The 17213-nt window shown below is 45.9% G+C and overlaps 1 protein-coding gene and 1 long non-coding RNA gene across 2 annotated transcripts; one reads left to right on the forward strand and one right to left on the reverse strand.

The window, feature by feature from the left end:
* The first annotated feature begins 6042 nt into the window (after positions 1-6042).
* On the forward strand, positions 6043-6772 carry LOC138641413 (uncharacterized). Its single transcript, XR_011313825.1, has 3 exons — positions 6043-6256; positions 6510-6596; positions 6679-6772. It is a non-coding gene; the product is annotated as an uncharacterized lncRNA (long non-coding RNA).
* A 654-nt stretch (positions 6773-7426) lies between these two features.
* On the reverse strand, positions 7427-9353 carry LOC138641414 (uncharacterized). Its single transcript, XM_069728942.1, has 2 exons — positions 8810-9353; positions 7427-8329 (listed from the first exon to the last, which is right to left on the reverse strand). Exons 1-2 carry the CDS (start codon positions 9251-9253, stop codon positions 7529-7531), a joined length of 1245 nt encoding a protein of 414 aa, XP_069585043.1. The 5' UTR covers positions 9254-9353; the 3' UTR covers positions 7427-7528.
* Positions 9354-17213: the final 7860 nt, after the last annotated feature.

Below are 17213 nucleotides of genomic sequence, written 5' to 3' on the forward strand. Positions count from 1 at the left end.
CCAATGCCACCTCACTGCTTTCAAAATTTCCTTTCTTCACTTCGTACTTGGACACTTGGTGGACCTGGACATCGGAAATTTGTACTGCGCTGAATATACCACGCTTTGCTCCGCTGCTTCGAGGTATGTAAACCGCTTGGGCGTGGTGGATGAAACGCTGTATGGTCGGCATGAGTGCTTCGTTCCACCGCTGAAGCGAAGCAGATGGTACACTGTTGTGACTGGAGGGCTACAATGTGGCAGATGGTACGCTGTTGTGACTGTTTGTGACTGGTGGGCTACAGCGTGGTAGATGGAACGCAGTTTGGGTTATGGTGGCCTATGGCGTGGCAGATGGAACAAGCGATGCGGATGGTACGCTGTTGTGACTGTGACTGGTCGTGACTGGTGGGCTACAGCGTGGTAGATGGAACGCAGTTTGGTCGGCATGACCGCTTCGTTCCGCCGCTGAAGCGATGCGGATGGTACGCTGTTGTGACTGGTTATGACCGGTTGTGTCTGGTGAGCTACAGCGTGGTAGATGGAACGCAGTTTGGTCGGCATGACCGCTTCGTTCCGCCGCTGAAGCGATGTGGATGGTACGCTGTTGTGACTGGTTATGACCGGTTGTGTCTGGTGAGCTACAGCGTGGTAGATGAAACACAGTTTGGTCGGCATGACCGCTTCGTTCCGCCGCTGAAGCGATGCGGATGGTACGCTGTTGTGACTGGTTATGACCGGTTGTGTCTGGTGAGCTACAGCGTGGCAGATGGTACAATGTATGGTCACCATGAGCTCTTTGTGTGGCTGCTGTAGGGAAGCGGGCGGTACACTGTTTTGGGTTATGGTGGCCTATGGCGTGGCAGATGGAACAAGCGATGGTAGGCATGAGCGCTTTGTGTGGCTGCTGTTGTTAAGCGTTTGGCAAACTGGCACAAGTATTGTTTAAAGGACTCTTTGTCAACCGTGTAATTTTTTTTTTAAATTATTTTTCAGATGTCAAATCGTGTGGAGTTCATCAGGGATTTCATCGAGATTTACCAGTCTTTTCCCTGCCTCTGGAAAATCAAATCTCCAGACTATTGTAACAGGGAAAAGAGGAGGGAGGGTTACATAAAGCTCATTGAGCTTTACAATCGTCATGCACCAGAAGAGGCAGCAAATGAAGCGGTTATTAAAAAGAAAATCCAGGCGCTCCGCACGGTGTGGAGGAAGGAGCTGAACAAGGTTCTTCAGACTACAAGGTCCGGAGCTTCCACTGAAGATGTTTATGTGCCAAAACTTTGGTATTTTGAACATCTTAATTTTCTGAGGGACCAAGAGGTGCCACGGACTTCCACGTGTCTTCGCTTGTTGGCACCTGTGGAACAAATAGTTTCGGAGAACCACGCCGAGCAGGAGTCACAAGGGCTACAAGTAAGTAGCTCTTTGGACGAAAGTTCACCAATGTGTCCTATAATTACCTAAATTTTCTCTGCATTTTATGTTTTATACTTCTGATTATCACATCAGTTTGAAGTTATTACAAAAACATGTACACATAAGTAACCCTGTCGCAGTAAAGTATTATATGGGGAACTTAATATGTATGAAATGGCGATATTTCTAAACCATACCACCTAAGCAATATAGAAAATAGTATCGCTTCAAGCTGCCGATGTACTCTTGTTGAGACAATTTAGACTATAAAATATTCATCAGGTTCCCCTAGCAGTCAGAACAGTGTAGTTCAAAGTATTAAATAAAAGGGAGGGTTAAAGAATATTACTAAGCTTAAAATATATTATAACCTTTTTTTACCTACTACGAATATATAGTTTGGATGCGGTTATGGTGGTACAACTTTTTGTTGCCGGGTTCATAACTTTTTTTTTTTTCCCCCCCAGGATGACAGTGCGCAGGACAGTACACTGGACTGTTCACAGGACTGCACAACAACTGATTTAGTGGAGGCTGCACCTGCCAGGACTCAATCGAGGCAAGGTCCAAGAAAACGGAAAGCCACCTCAGACGCCTCGCATGAACTATTGAGCCTAGCAAAGAAGGTGTTGACAAGCAATGTTAGCCCTGCGTTGCAGGGGTTTGGACACTATGTGGTTGACAAACTGGCCAAAATGGACGAGAACCAAAGAACACTAGCAGAGCGTCTGATTATGGAAGCAGTAAACAAGGGTACAGATGGCGATTTGGACAAGAACACTTGTTTGGTCTATTCCCGGCCAATACAGCGGACAGAGCCATCAAATTACAATGGTTGGTCACAGTGTCAGACATCGATGCGACACAATGCTCACGTTTCCCACTTCGGCCAGCCACCCCCTAATAACTCCTACACGCCAATACCTTCACATATGGCTTCGCCCATCAGGCACCAAAGTTATCAGCCGGAACAATCGTCGTATCATAATTTGTGATTTCCTCACTTCTTTTACATTCCTTTTTATTTTATTGTCTTGTTAAAATAATGTTTCAAATAAAAGCTTTTGTTAGAAATTCTATCACTACTTTTTGATTGGTGTGTCTCGATCAGAGCACTGTATGAGGGCACAAATTAACGTACCAAATTCATGTACAGTTAACTAATACAAAAAATGTATTATTGGCCCGCCTACAACTGCTGGCACATGTCCCGCAGCTTCTGCAGCTCCTCCATTGCCACATTGTGCTGCTCCTGAATACGCGCCATAGTGTGGATTAGCCTTTCTATACCGGCTTCCAGATCACAGAGACAAAATGGGTCCACAGCACAGTATGAGGGCAGAAATTAACGTAACAAACTAATGTAAACTTAACTAAAACAAAGAAAAAATGAATATTAGTTTAAATAATTTTTTTTAATTTAACAACATAACATTTGTAAAACCAGTAATACGATTTAGTATTGTCCCCCCTACAACTGGTGGCACATGTCCTTTATCTTCTGCAACTCTACGATTGCCAGATTCTGCTGCTTGTGAATGTGCGCCAGAGTCTCGCACAGCCTTTCAATCCTGGCTTTTACATCCAGGATGGTCACACTGCCGGCTGCTGTTGGTGACAAAGCATAAAAACCTAACATTAATACCACAGTATTATCCTGATAGTGGGCTGTGATCACATCCCCATAATAGCGTACAGGATGAATGAAACATCTGAGGCGGCGGAAGGCTCTGAAACGGCCCTTGCTGTACAGAGTTACATAGAGAGAGGCAGTGAGTGACAATCTTTAACGTGTAGGGAAAACTTACGTGGCAAGACTTCGTCTGGGGACATATTCTCCGAAAGAGAGAAGCCCGGAAGAGCATCAGGGGGACAGTACTGAGGTGACTGGGATGACTCGGGGTGGCGGCGCTGTTTCTTTGCCTCTTTTAATGGAAAAAAAGGTGTTGTCAGCATTCATAAATAAATAATGTTTTAGAAGAGGGAAGAGGGGACCTGCCACCAAATCCTCATCACATTATTGTGTGAACCTACTAGGGTGTTGAGCCGTTGACCCTGAGGGCGCACGGACATCGGAGGCGGGGTGGGAAGCCTCGTGGCTGCGACGCTGTGTTTTTGCCTCTGTGAAGGGAAAAAAATAAAAAATTTAAAACATAAATGGCAACAGTGACTGCAGGTGGGGGGGGGGGGTGATCGAGGGGACCTGCCACCAAATCCTCATCACATTATTGTATGAACCTACTAGGATCAGTTGTTGACCCGGAGGGCACTGGGACAGAAGAGGCCGTGTGGGAAGCCTCGTGGCTGCGACGCTGTGTTTTAGCCTCTGTGAAAGGAAAAAAATAAAAATTTTTTAACATAAATGGCAACAGTGACTGCAGGTGGGGGGGGGGGGGGGATCGAGGGGACCTGCCACCAAATCCTCATCACATTATTGTATGAACCTACTAGGATCAGTTGTTGACCCGGAGGGCACTGGGACACTGGTGCTGTATCTTGGCCTCTGTGAAGGAAAAAAAAAAGTTTGGTCAGCAGAAAGCTGTGCCACATAGTGCTCTTCACCGTTCAAACTGCCCCATAGATGTGGCACATAGTGGCTCTGCAATGTTCAAACTGTCCCATAGATGTGGCACATAGTGGCTCTGCAACGTTCAAACTGCCACATAGCTGTGACACTTTGTGGCTCTGCAACGTTCAAACTGCCACATAGCTGTGACACATAGTGGTTCTGCAACGTTCAAACTGCCCCATAGATGTGGCACATAGTGGCTCTGCAATGTTCAAACTGTCCCATAGATGTGGCACATAGTGGCTCTGCAACGTTCAAACTGCCACATAGCTGTGACACTTTGTGGCTCTGCAACGTTCAAACTGCCACATAGCTGTGACACATAGTGGTTCTGCAACGTTCAAACTGCCCCATAGATGTGGCACATAGTGGCTCTGCAATGTTCAAACTGTCCCATAGATGTGGCACATAGTGGCTCTGCAACGTTCAAACTGTCCCATAGATGTGACACATAGTGGCTCTGCAACGTTCAAACTGCCACATAGCTGTGACACTTTGTGGCTCTGCAACGTTCAAACTGCCACATAGCTGTGACACATAGTGGTTCTGCAACGTTCAAACTGCCCCATAGATGTGGCACATAGTGGCTCTGCAACGTTCAAACTGTCCCATAGATGTGACACATAGTGGCTCTGCAACGTTCAAACTGCCACATAGCTGTGACACTTTGTGGCTCTGCAACGTTCAAACTGCCACATAGCTGTGACACATAGTGGTTCTGCAACGTTCAAACTGCCCCATAGATGTGGCACATAGTGGCTCTGCAATGTTCAAACTGTCCCATAGATGTGGCACATAGTGGCTCTGCAACGTTCATACTGGCCCAAAGGCCTATGCAAATCCATGCAGCGTACCCCCCATTCCCATGAATCACCCAATTAACCCTTCTGCGTGCCCAAATTTTGGGTACCTGAGTACTGACCTCTGCGAATCTCCTTGCGAAGCTCCTGCAGGCGCTCTGGGCTTTTGGACTTCAGATCGCCCCATTTCTTCACAATCTGGGCCTTACTCCGAGTTATCCCAAACCGCTTCCTGAGGCCCTCAGACACCACACGGACAACTTCGTCCTTGTGCTGGTTGCGGTGCAGCACCAGCCCTGTTGTTTCATACTGCATCCGATCCATAGTTCCAATAAGGAACTTGAGCTCTGGGATGCCCATAGGAGGATCACGGCGACTGGCAGCCATTATCAGGATGTCAGGGATCCAAAACAAGCTAGCGCAGGCACGCCGGAACGCTGTAACGTCATCACGCCGTCATAGACCACGAGCGTACATTACGTGACGCTCCGGCGTTATATAACCATCCTGCGAACGGCTTTTACTATGTGCGTTCATTCCGTACCGCTCATGCGTCACAAATGTGACGCTGTCCATAAACTGCAACGCTATTGCGAAGCCGATCTGGCGGCAGGACGGCGTAGTCAAGCTCCTCCTGTGGGCGTTGCTGTTCAGGGTCATTCCATCTAAAATGGCGGCGAGAATGCGTTCTGCTCCGCTGGGGCAGCCAGAGCTCCTTTTTTTTATTGGTCAGATGGATGCCCTGGATTATGATGGTCTGGAGAGCCGCCCTGCCCACCCACACATCCACAAGCGGGAAGTGCTTGGCCACATAGCCAGAATGATGGAGAGGAGGTTTGGCGTCTGCCGCAGTCAGCTTCAACTGCGTAAAAAATGGGCTGACCTCCGCTATAAAACTCCACAACTGTTTGCTGAGTTGCGTGCGGAGGCAAGGCAAGGCAAGTACTAGTATGGGGGGATTGGGAGATGCACGCTGTTAGGAGGGGGGGGGTTTGTGAGGGAGGCTTGCGCTCATGGTTGCCAACTTCACCTCTAATGCATTAAAACACATGCCCCGTTTTTTAAAAATTTAGTTATTTTCCAAGCAGAATATGCGTTGTCCGTGAGAAAACTTGTCGTGGTTCCCTAATCTCAACCACCATCTTGAAATTATTAAGATGTCCGTAATTTTTAGTTTCTCAATTGACCAAAAATATTATCGGAGGAGGGTGGCCTACTGATGAAATGATACGTTTTCCAAAGACAGGAAGACCATTGAACACCAGAGCCCACAGACATGTCAGAGTATCGCACCCCTGTAAAGTGTGATCTCTATTTTATGTTTCAGTATATTGTAAGCTTTGATCTGCAGCACTCAACATTTGTGTGTTAACATTGTGATTCTTTACTTTAGGTGTAGAGAGACAGCGGCTGCGGCAAGTGAGACCCACCATTGCCACCAGTACCCCATCGTCAGACACCAGTGGGAGCCCACAGTCCGGGACATCACGTAAGTTCACAATCATTGATTGCATTTTTTTTAACATCACACGGGACATAACAGGGTAGCTGAAATATTTGAAGACATTACAGACGCAGTAATGACCCAGCGGCCTAACACGCCTCCACCATCTGTTGCGACCATGCACCCTCGCACCCCTGTGAAGTGTTATATAAATTTTATGTTTCAGTAAATTGTTAGCTTTGATCTGCAGCACTCTACATGTGTATTTAAAGATTGCGTTTGTTAACTTTATGTGTAGAGAGACAGCGGCGGCAACAGGTACCTGCCATTGCCAGAAGCACCACAGCATCCACCACCAGCGGGAGCCCAGAGCCCGGGACGTCACGTAAGTTAACAATCATTGATTACAGTTTTTCAACTGCATAAGGGACATAAGAGGGTAGCGGTAATATTTGAATACATTACAGACGCAGTAATGACCCAGCGGCCTACCACGCCTCCACCAGACAGCAGACGGCCTCGCACCCCTACACCACCCTCAACACCTCCCTTCCGACACTCCTCTTCCTCCCCCGGGTCGGCGCCATTCTTCCCAGAAGCTAACATACGTAAGTGACCAAAACAGCGAGCGCTTCCCAACGGCGTGTTCCATCCTTAACCAGATCTGTTATTATTTCCTTTTCGGTGCTGCAGCACTGTCCAGATCGCTGGGATGGCAAATTAGCACCTCTGGTTCTGACAATGAGGAACCGGCGTCCCTTCTCCGTAAGTATCAACATAATACGAGTGGTTTTCTGCTGGATGTCACAATAGACAACTAAAACTGTAAAATTTAATAAAATTAACATCGCCCTGTGGTGCCAGACCAAATTGAAATTTACAACACAAAAAATTTGGTCCTGCCACAGAGGTCGAGATGTATTTTCAGCGGATTCAACGTTGGTTCTCCAACCTCTTCTATCCACAGAACCGCCCACCGTAAGAGAGCTCATGGCGAGACAATTGCGCCTGGAGCGGACAGCAGCGCTCCTGCAGCGGACAGCAGCGCTCCTCCAGGCTCAAGTAGAGCAGCAGGGCGTGACGCTGCGACACCTCTTGGGCCGTGGAAGGAGATAATTTTTTTTTTTTTTGGTTATGTTATATTTAGTTGTTAAATAATTGTAAACCAAGAAAATGTTACAAAAAAAACCAAAAATCTTCGCATTCTTTCTTTAATGTTTACCAAGCTATAAGGGTTAACAGCACCATTTAATAGGCATCACATTTACTTTAAGTTAGAGAGGTTTATATGACAGCAAAGCAAAAAAAATTTTTTTTTTATACGGCGCGATCCTGCCAGGGTACAGCTCCAGAACCATTAAAGTACTGACAGTATTTTTCGCGACAGTCCCTTGCATCGTCTGCCTGCCTGCCAGATCCAAGTGCTTGAAGAGCTGTAAAATTATCAGGTTGTGTACGCCATTCCCCGGGCACAATATCTCCGGTTCTTGCGTCCACTGCATCAATAAACGAAGGAGGAGAATAGGAGCTCGTATCATGACGTCTCAGGAAATTATGGAGCACACAGCATGCCAAAACCACAAAGTCTATAGACGGCAGCTTCAAGTTGATAGCTGTGTGGAACACTCTAAACCGATTTGCCATAATCCCAAAGGCATTTTCAACCACACGACGGGCCCTCGACAACCGGTAATTAAAGATTCTGCGCTCCGGTGTGAGTGTTCTCTGTGCAAATGGCTTCAGCAAATGTGGATGAAGAGGGAAAGCTTCATCAGCGATGAAGACAAAATTTAGGTTTGCTTTTGTGTCTTCATTTAGTGGCAACAGCAGTTCATTGTTCCTCAAGCTTTCCCCAAATGAAGTGTGTTCAAAAACACCACCGTCGGAGACTCGACCATTCATGCCAACATCTACATCGACAAACTCATAGTTCGCATTGACAAGGGCCATGAGGATCACACTGAAATATCCTTTGTAGTTGAAAAAGAAGGATCCAGAGTTGGCTGGTTGCGTGATGCGCACATGCTTTCCATCTAACGCACCACCGCAGTTTGGAAACTGCCACAGCTCATCAAAATCGGAAGCAATCCTCTTCCACTCATCCGCCGTCTTGGGAAACTGCAAGATGAGAAGGAAACATGTACAAATTAGGTCAAATATATTATGCACATACACTCTCATGTGGACATCCTAGAGTGATTGACGCGCAGTATGGATTAGTATAACAAAGTCAACAACCCTGAGTATGCAGGCAGCCATTTTATCAGATGGCTTCGGTGACTCAGAGGGGGTGCTAAAAAATATATCTAAATTATATAATCAATAAAATTAGGTTGGGAGCATCAAATAAAAGAAGGGTGGCGCAGGGTTGGAGCAGCACATATCAGAATGGAGCCGCATAATGGTAGCAGCACATGTCAGAATGGAGGCGCAGGATCACAGCAGCACATGTCTGAATGGGGACGCAGGATGGGAGCAGCACATGATAGGATGTAGAACATATACCAATAGAAATGCGCGTAAACAGGGCGTAGAATGGGTTAAATAGCTTGTATAATATATCGACATAACACAGCAGCCAATAAAATATAGTAGTACCTCCATATAATGCCTTAAGCTGCGCACAATGGCCTCGCATGTCTCCGGAATCACAACGCTCAGGAAAGGTCTGGAAACAGCAGCGGAAAACTGCAAATCCTGAAGAGACCTTCCTGTTGCCAGGAACCGCAGTGTCACCGCCAACCTTTCATCCACGGGCACGGCTGCACGCATCGGCGTATCACACCTTTGTATGAGTGGCATAACAGCAGACAGTATTATTTTGAAGGATTCCTCCGACATCCGAAGGTAGTTTCTGAAATCATGAGGGTTATTGTCACGTAACTCTCTTATGAGACCCATGTGTGACAATGAGGATCTTTTCTGCAGCCAGCTCCGGGTCCACATGCGACGTTTTCGTTTAGGACGTCTCTCCTCTTGGAGACGTGCTGCCTGAAACACCAGGGCAGCAGCAACAACAGAACTCTCATCGGAAGTGAGCATAGTTCCTAAAAAGAAATCAAACGTACAATAAATACACGTGCTTACAAAACAATGTTCTGACCATTGATCTAATAACTATATATTTTACTACTGGTATTAAATGGAGCTGTCAACCATCTCGATCTGTAAAAGAATTAATTGGGCCACGCTACAGCTGTGTACCTGAGGTTCTCAGGCCTACCCTACTCTCCATAAAGGAACAATCGACCACGCTACAGCGTTTATCCACGTTGAAGCACAACATATGCTACGCTGAAGCGTTATACATACCTTTTGCGGTAAAAGTCTAGTAGTAGAAGAAAAGTCCAGGAAATCCAGCGAATTTAGGAGTTCTGTTAACAGCACGTGCTACAGAGAGAAATGAATAGCGCGCTCGAGAGCTCCGGTTTTATCCGCTGGGAACAATAGTCCTTTGTCGAATGAGCGCACAGTATTGTACCGCCCAATCAGCACTTGGGAGGTGGAGAATTCAGCGCTCCTACGTAGCCAACTCCTCCGCCCTTTACATCGTATACAATATCGTGCACACCTTTGTTACACCATGCGATCATGCCGCCACAGCGGGACACTAGACGACGAAAGAAAGTTTCAAACGATGTGCTACGACGTACGATTCACAGCGGGGTCCCGGATCGCAGGAGCGTGTCAAACACTGCGATATCGTACCTATATCGCTCGAACGTCACAAATCGTGCCGTCGTAGCGATCAAAATTGCACTGTGTGACGGTACCCTTAGGCTACATAATTGGGAGAGGCAAGATCAAGCCTCAGTTAAAAAAGATAGAGGCAATTGGCTGCAATCACTCTCCAAGAAACAAGTGAGGGTGTTTCAGGGGATTGTGGGATATTACCGGCTTAATTATCGGACAGGGTATTTTAAGGGATTAATTGAGGCCTGCAACTTAGTTAAACATGACTACGCTTTTAGAAGTTGTCCTTCCAAAATTATTTTCTTGTTTACAGTTATGGCACCATAAGAATCTGTTTTGTATGTTTAGGGTGAAATTCCATCAATGTAATAACATATATTGCTATAGTAGTACATCAGTGAGTGATTTAATATAATATATTTTCTTTTAAAGCCCTATATTTTTCAGCCAAAGTGTATATTTACATACATATTTATAGTTTCCTATGGAACAGCTTGAACATGTTCAAACTACTTGTTAAATAATCAAGCTCAACTTTATTCAATAAAACTTGTTAACTGGCATGTTTGAAAGAAATGTATGGTATGTTCATCTGAATAAATGTTTCACTTCATCATCCTCCATCTGGACTTTTGTTATTTCACAGAAGACCAATTTTGGATTCTTGTCTGCTGTGATTATGATATTGCCATAAAGTCTCTAAATAGGTTTAATTTAAAATAAATGCTGATTAGCCCTATTGTTTATCTAGACACTTCTGTTAGCCTATACAGATTTTCTGCATTAATATCTGAAATAAACTAAAAGAAAAAGCTTATTACAAATACTATATAATGCCTGTAAATCACATGCTTCTTGATAACATTAGATAGACTCAATCTATTTATACAACAGTTTTTAAAGCATTGTTCTTATCTTTACTTCTGAGTTATTTTATGGAATTTGAATGTATTAAACAAAAATACCAAAACAAGGTCTTAAATATGAAAACAATATAAAGAAAAAAATAAACAAGTCTTATTTTTGTTTGGATTCAATTACACTTTTTGCTTTCCCCAATGAATGACCCTAAAAAAGTTTTAATGACCAATTAATTTCTTACATTTTTACCATATTTTAGGAGTCACAATTTTTTGATTTTTCCATTGATGTGGTTGCATGAGGCATTTTTTTTAATGCACTTATTTCCCCCCCCCCCCCCCTTGGCATTTTTCATCTTTTGCTATCTTACAAACTGGTATTTCACTGTTTTCTGAAGGGTTTTTATCAGTTCATGGAAAGAACATGCCTACAACTGTGAACATTTCGATTTATTTTAATTGTGAAGCAAAAAACAAAAAGACAGAATAACTAAAATCTTCAATGTGCATAACTATTCGCCCCTCAAAATTCAGTACCGTATTTTTCGGACTAAAAGACGCACTTTTTCCCCCCAAAAAAAGGGGGGAAAATGGGGGGTGCGTCTAATAGTCGCAATGCAGGCTTACCTAGGTGGCAGAGGTGCGGTGGCAGAGGTGCGGTTGCGGGGGTGTGGCGGCAGAGGAGGCGCAGTAAGCGGGGTCCCTTTCCCCGGTAAGGTGATGCAGCAGGCCCGGTATGCAGCAGAGCCGGGTGAATCCTCTTGTTATCGGTGGTGGCGGCCATTTTCCGGAGGCCGCGCGTGCGCAGATGGAGCGCTCTGCTTCCCGGGGCTTCAGGAAAATGGCCGCCGCGATCTCCATCTGCGCACGCGCGGCCTCCCGCGGCCATTTTCCTGAAGCCCCGGGAGCATAGCGCTTCATCTGCACACGCGCGGCCTCAGGAAGATGGCCGCGCCCACCGATAACAAGAGGATTCACCCGGCACTGCTGCATACCGGGCCTACTGCATCACCATACCGGGGAAAGGGACCCCGCTTCCTGCGCCTCCTCTGCTGCCACACCCCCGCCACCGCACCTCTGCCACCGGACCTCTGCCACCGCACCTCTGCCACCTAGGTAAGCCTGCATGGTACGCCAGGGACCCCTCTCACGCCATACCTCTCACTGCACCTCCTGATCCCAGCACCTCCTGATCCCAGCACCTCCTGATCCCAGCACCTTCTCATCCCAGCACCTCCTGATCCCAGCACCTCCTGATCCCAGCACCTCCTGATCCCAGCACCTTCTCATCCCAGCACCTCCTGATCCCAGCACCTCCTGATCCCAGCACCTCCTGATCCCAGCACCTCCTGATCCCAGCACCTCCTCATCCCAGCACCTTCTCATCCCAGCACCTTCTCATCCCAGCACCTTCTCATCCCAGCACCTCCTCATCCCAGCATCACCCCACCTTGCCTCCTGTGACCCTGCTCTGCCACCGCCATAAGATACTGTAAATTCGGACAATAAGACGGACCCCCATGTTATAAAAAATCTTTTTTTCTGCAATTTTCACCCCAAATTTGGGGTGCGTCTTATGGTCCGGTGCGTCTTATAGTCCAAAAAATACGGTACTTTGTAGAGCAAATTCAGCTGCAAGTCACTTTGTATAAGTCTGTATGAGCTTTACACATCTTGACACTATGACATTTGGGGAGTCTCCCACATTCATTTTTGCAAACTTGAAGCAAACTTTACAATTTTTCTGTGTAAGTAAAGGTTTTTCTGCCCACTCTTCTATAATGGCCACCTCTACGGAGTGTATGACTTAATTTGTTCGTATGGATAGATAATCCAGTCTTTGCTGGGTAACTCTCCTGTCATTAGTGCCCTCCTTTCCCATACTTAGATTATTGGTGGGTAGCCCTCCCTTAGCAGATTTAATGTGGTGCTATGTTCTTTCCATTTTATTGTAATGGATTTGATGGTGCTCCGGGGGTTCATCAGAGATTGGAAAATTTATTATAACACAATCTTCACTTGAACTTCTCAAGAAATTTATCCCTGACTTGTTTGGAAATCTCCTTGAGCACATATTTTCTTATAATAGTTTGAGGACCACATATATATGGAGCCCCTAAGTGCTGGAAGAACAGAATTCCTCCCATAAGTGGCCCTATTGTGGAAATTATACCTCTTTGATAATTTATCTACATGTGTAGTGATGATTTTGACTCCATGGGTGTTTTCCAGAAATAAGCAGCAATGATTCCTGCCAAGAGAAAATTTCAAACTGCCGTTGTTTTCACCAGAACATTGTGGTGACCAGTACCTTATAGTGACCAGTATCTTATGCCCAGCTGATGCTTCTGAAGACATGCATCTGTAAATTAGACATTAGGGTTGAGCGACTTTTATTTTTTTTAGATCGAGTCGGGTTTCGTGAAACCCGACTATCTCAAAAGTCAAGTCGAGTGAAATCGGCCAATCAATTATCGCGAAAAGTCGGGGATCGACCGAAACACGAAACCCAATGCAAGTCAATGGGGAAGCATAGTCGGCAGTGGGTGGAGGCCAGGAAAACACCTACAGTGCCCATTTTAATGGCAAAAACATCCATTCTTGTTACTGAAGCTTGTCAATCTTAATTTACCTTATAATAATAGTTAGGCATTGGAAATTGGGGGTCATTTGGCTAAAGTTGTGGGGGTATGGCTGGTTCAAGTTTTTAGTTGGCCCAGGAAACGTGGACTATGTCACGGCAGTGTAGCAGGGAGAGGTAAGTATTTCAACTTTGCAAGTGCTGTGATCCTGAGCAAGCAGGGTGGGCCCACTTGTTCGCATTGGCCCTGGCACAGGGCCCCTCACAGTACGGCGGTGTGTTTGCAAGGTGGGGGCGCCTCCCACCGGCAGCGACACTTTTGCATACTATGAGGGGCCCTGTGCCAGTGACGTCGCCAATGAGTATGCCCCCCCACCTTATGAAGGAACCTGCACTTTCATCTGCACCTTCCTCTTTGTCCCCGTGTAAGGTGGTATAGTATGCGGGAAGGGGAACCTGACTTTCAGCAGAGTCAGATTCTGGCTGTGTAGCAAGGGGAATGTAGTGGTGTGGGTCAATGTACCAGCAGACTCATCTAGCAGTGGCTGGGCAATGGGCAGGATGAGGAGGAAACACTGATATAGGCCAAAATAATAAAGTGGGCTAAATGCAGTTGAAAATTGGTAACAGGACTAATTAGGCAACATTGCTTTGTTCAGTGGAGGACAACTGTAATGAGAAGCAGACACAGTGAGTAGGCCCACATCAGTAAGTAGGCTAAATGCAGTTCAAAGTTGGTAACAGTAGTAAACAGGTGGCACTGCTTTGTTCAGTGGAGGAGAACAGCAAGGAGCGGAAAACACTGTTAGTAGGCCCAACCAAACTAGTAGGCCAAATGCAGTTTAATATTAAAAATATTTAATGAAAGCCTGAAGATTGAAGCTAAGGCAAGTAAACTAGGAGAACACCTAGGAGCGGCAGACACCGTTAGTAGGCCCCAACAGAACTAGTAGGCCAAATGCAGTTTAATATTAAAACTACTTAATGAAAGCCTGAAGATTGAAGCTAAGGCAAGTAAACCAGGAGAACACCTAGTAGCAGCAGACACCGTTAGTAGGCCCCAACCAAACTAGTAGCCCCAATGCAGTTTTCAAATTCCGATAGGCTGAAAACCTGACAATTGAAGCTAAGCTTTTTTAAGAGGAGGACAGCTGTATTGAGTGGCGCAGACAGACACTGGTAGTAGGCCTTAAACACAAAAGTTGGCTCAATGCAGTTTAAAAAAGGTTACAGGGGTACACGAGCAGCATTGGTGTGGTCAGCGGAGGACAATTGGAAGTAGAGACCGCAGACAGACTTACTAGGCCTAAAATAAAAAAGCAGGACATAGCAGGGAGAACCTGTGGTTCCCAACGACCGTTGTCGTTGGGAACCACAGGTTCTCCCTGCTATGTCCTGCTTTTTTACTATGAAGCCTCAATAAAGGATGGACACTTTTTGCATGAATGGTGAGTGCTCGTATTCTTTCATATTTTGTTTCTGCAGAACTTTCACCTGTTTTCTATGAGCACCGCATTCTGTAGTGGCTTAATAGAACGCTGACTGGTGTGAGGGATTACAGCTAGTGGTGTGAGCTGATAGTACGTCTGTTTTCTTGCTTTTTGATTTCCTAAAATAAAAAAGTAGGTTCGATGCAGGTTTAAATAGGAAGGAGGGACCGCAGACAGACTTACTAGGCCTAAAATAAAAAAGTCGTCTCGATGCAGGTTTAAATAGGTTCCAGGGTACACAGGCAGCATTAGTGTAGTCAGTGGAGGACAATTGGAAGGAGGGACCGCAGACAGACTTACTAGGCCTAAACTTAAAAAAGTAGTCTCGATGCAGGTTTAAATAGGTTCCAGGGGTACACAGGCAGCATTGGTGTGGTCAGCGGAGGACAATTAGAAGGAGGGACCGCAGACAGACTTACTAGGCCTAAAATAAAAAAGTAGTCTCGATGCAGGTTTAAATAGGTTCCACGGGTACACCGGCAGAATTGGTGTGGTCAGCGAAGGACAATTGGAAGGAGGGACCGCAGACAGACTTACTAGGCCTAAACTAAAAAAAGGATGCTCTATGCAGTTTTAAATAGGTTCCAGGGGTACACAGGCAGCATAGGTGTTGTCAGTGGAGGACAATTGGAAGGAGGGACCGCAGACAGACTTACTAGGCCTAAAATTAAAAAAATGGCTCGATGCAGGTTTAAATAGGAAGGAGGGACCGCAGACAGACTTACTAGGCCTAAAATAAAAAAGTAGGCTCGATGCAGGTTTAAATAGGTTCCACGGGTACACCGGCAGAATTGGTGTGGTCAGCGAAGGACAATTGGAAGGAGGGACCGCAGACAGACTTACTAGGCCTAAACTAAAAAAAGGATGCTCTATGCAGTTTTAAATAGGTTCCAGGGGTACACAGGCAGCATAGGTGTTGTCAGTGGAGGACAATTGGAAGGAGGGACCGCAGACAGACTTACTAGGCCTAAAATTAAAAAAATGGCTCGATGCAGGTTTAAATAGGAAGGAGGGACCGCAGACAGACTTACTAGGCCTAAAATTAAAAAGTTGTCTCGATGCAGGTTTAAATAGGTTCCAGGGGTACACAGGCAGCATTGGTGTGGTCAGCGGAGGACAATTGGAAGGAGGGACCGCAGACAGACTTACTAGGCCTAAACTAAAAAAAGTAGGCTCTATGCAGGTTTAAATAGGTTCCAGGGGTACACAGGCAGCATTGGTGTGGTCAGCGGAGGACAATTAGAAGGAGGGACTGCAGACAGACTTACTAGGCCTAAAATAAACAAGTAGGCTCGATGCAGGTTTAAATAGGAAGGAGGGACCGCAGACAGACTTACGAGGCCTAAAATAAAAAAGTAGGCTCGATGCAGGTTTAAATAGGAAGGAGGGACTGCAGACAGACTTACTAGGCCTAAAATAAAAAAGTTGTCTCGATGCAGGTTTAAATAGGTTCCAGGAGTACACAGGCAGTATTGGTGTGGTCAGCGGAGAACAATTGGAAGGAGGGACCGCAGACAGACTTGCTAGGCCTAAACTAAAAAAAGTAGGCTCGATGCAGGTTTAAATAGGTTCCAGGGGTACACAGGCAGCATTGGTGTGGTCAGCGGAGGACAATTAGAAGGAGGGACCGCAGACAGACTTACCAGGCCTAAAATAAACAAGTAGGCTCTATGCAGGTTTAAATAGGTTCCACAGGTACACCGGCAGAATTGGTGTGGTCAGCGGAGGACAATTGGAAGGAGGGACCGCAGACAGACTTACTAGGCCTAAACTTAAAAAAATAGGCTCGAAGCAGGTTTAAATAGGTTCCAGGGGTACACAGGCAGCATTGGTGTGGTCAGCGGAGAACAATTAGAAGGAGGGACCGTAGACAGACTTACTAGGCCTAATAAAAAGGAGGCTCGATGCAGGTTTAAATAGGTTCCACGGGTACACCGGCAGAATTGGTGTGGTCAGCGGAGGACAACTGGAAGGAGGGACCGCAGACAGACTTACTAGACTTAAAATAAAAAAGTCGGCTTGATGCAGGTTTAAATAGGTTCCAGGGGTACACAGGCAGCATTGGTGTGGTCAGCGGAGGATAATTGGAAGGAGGGATCGCAGACAGACTTACTAGGCCTAAAATAAAAAAGTCGGCTCTATGCAGTTTTAAATAGGTTCCAGGGGTACACAGGCAGCATAGGTGTGGTCAGTGGAGGACAATTGGAAGGAGGGACCGCAGACAGACTTACTAGGCCTAAAATAAAAAAGTTGTCTCGATGCAGGTTTAAATAGGAAGGAGGGACCGCAGAAAGACTTACTAGGCCTAAAATAAAAAAGTTGTCCCGATGCAGGTTTAAATAGGTTCCAGGAGTACACAGGCAGCATTGGTGTGGTCA

This window comes from Ranitomeya imitator, chromosome 6 (genome assembly GCF_032444005.1).
Source record: "Ranitomeya imitator isolate aRanImi1 chromosome 6, aRanImi1.pri, whole genome shotgun sequence".
NCBI lineage: Eukaryota > Metazoa > Chordata > Amphibia > Anura > Dendrobatidae > Ranitomeya > Ranitomeya imitator.

Bases quoted from the DNA above. Each gene is read 5' to 3' on its own strand.
- LOC138641414 (XM_069728942.1), bottom strand. From the start codon at position 9,253: ATGCTCACTTCCGATGAGAGTTCTGTTGTTGCTGCTGCCCTGGTGTTT. The intron at 8,330-8,809 runs GTACTACTATAT...CTCATCTTGCAG, and splicing joins GCTTAAGGCATTATATGGAG to TTTCCCAAGACGGCGGATGA.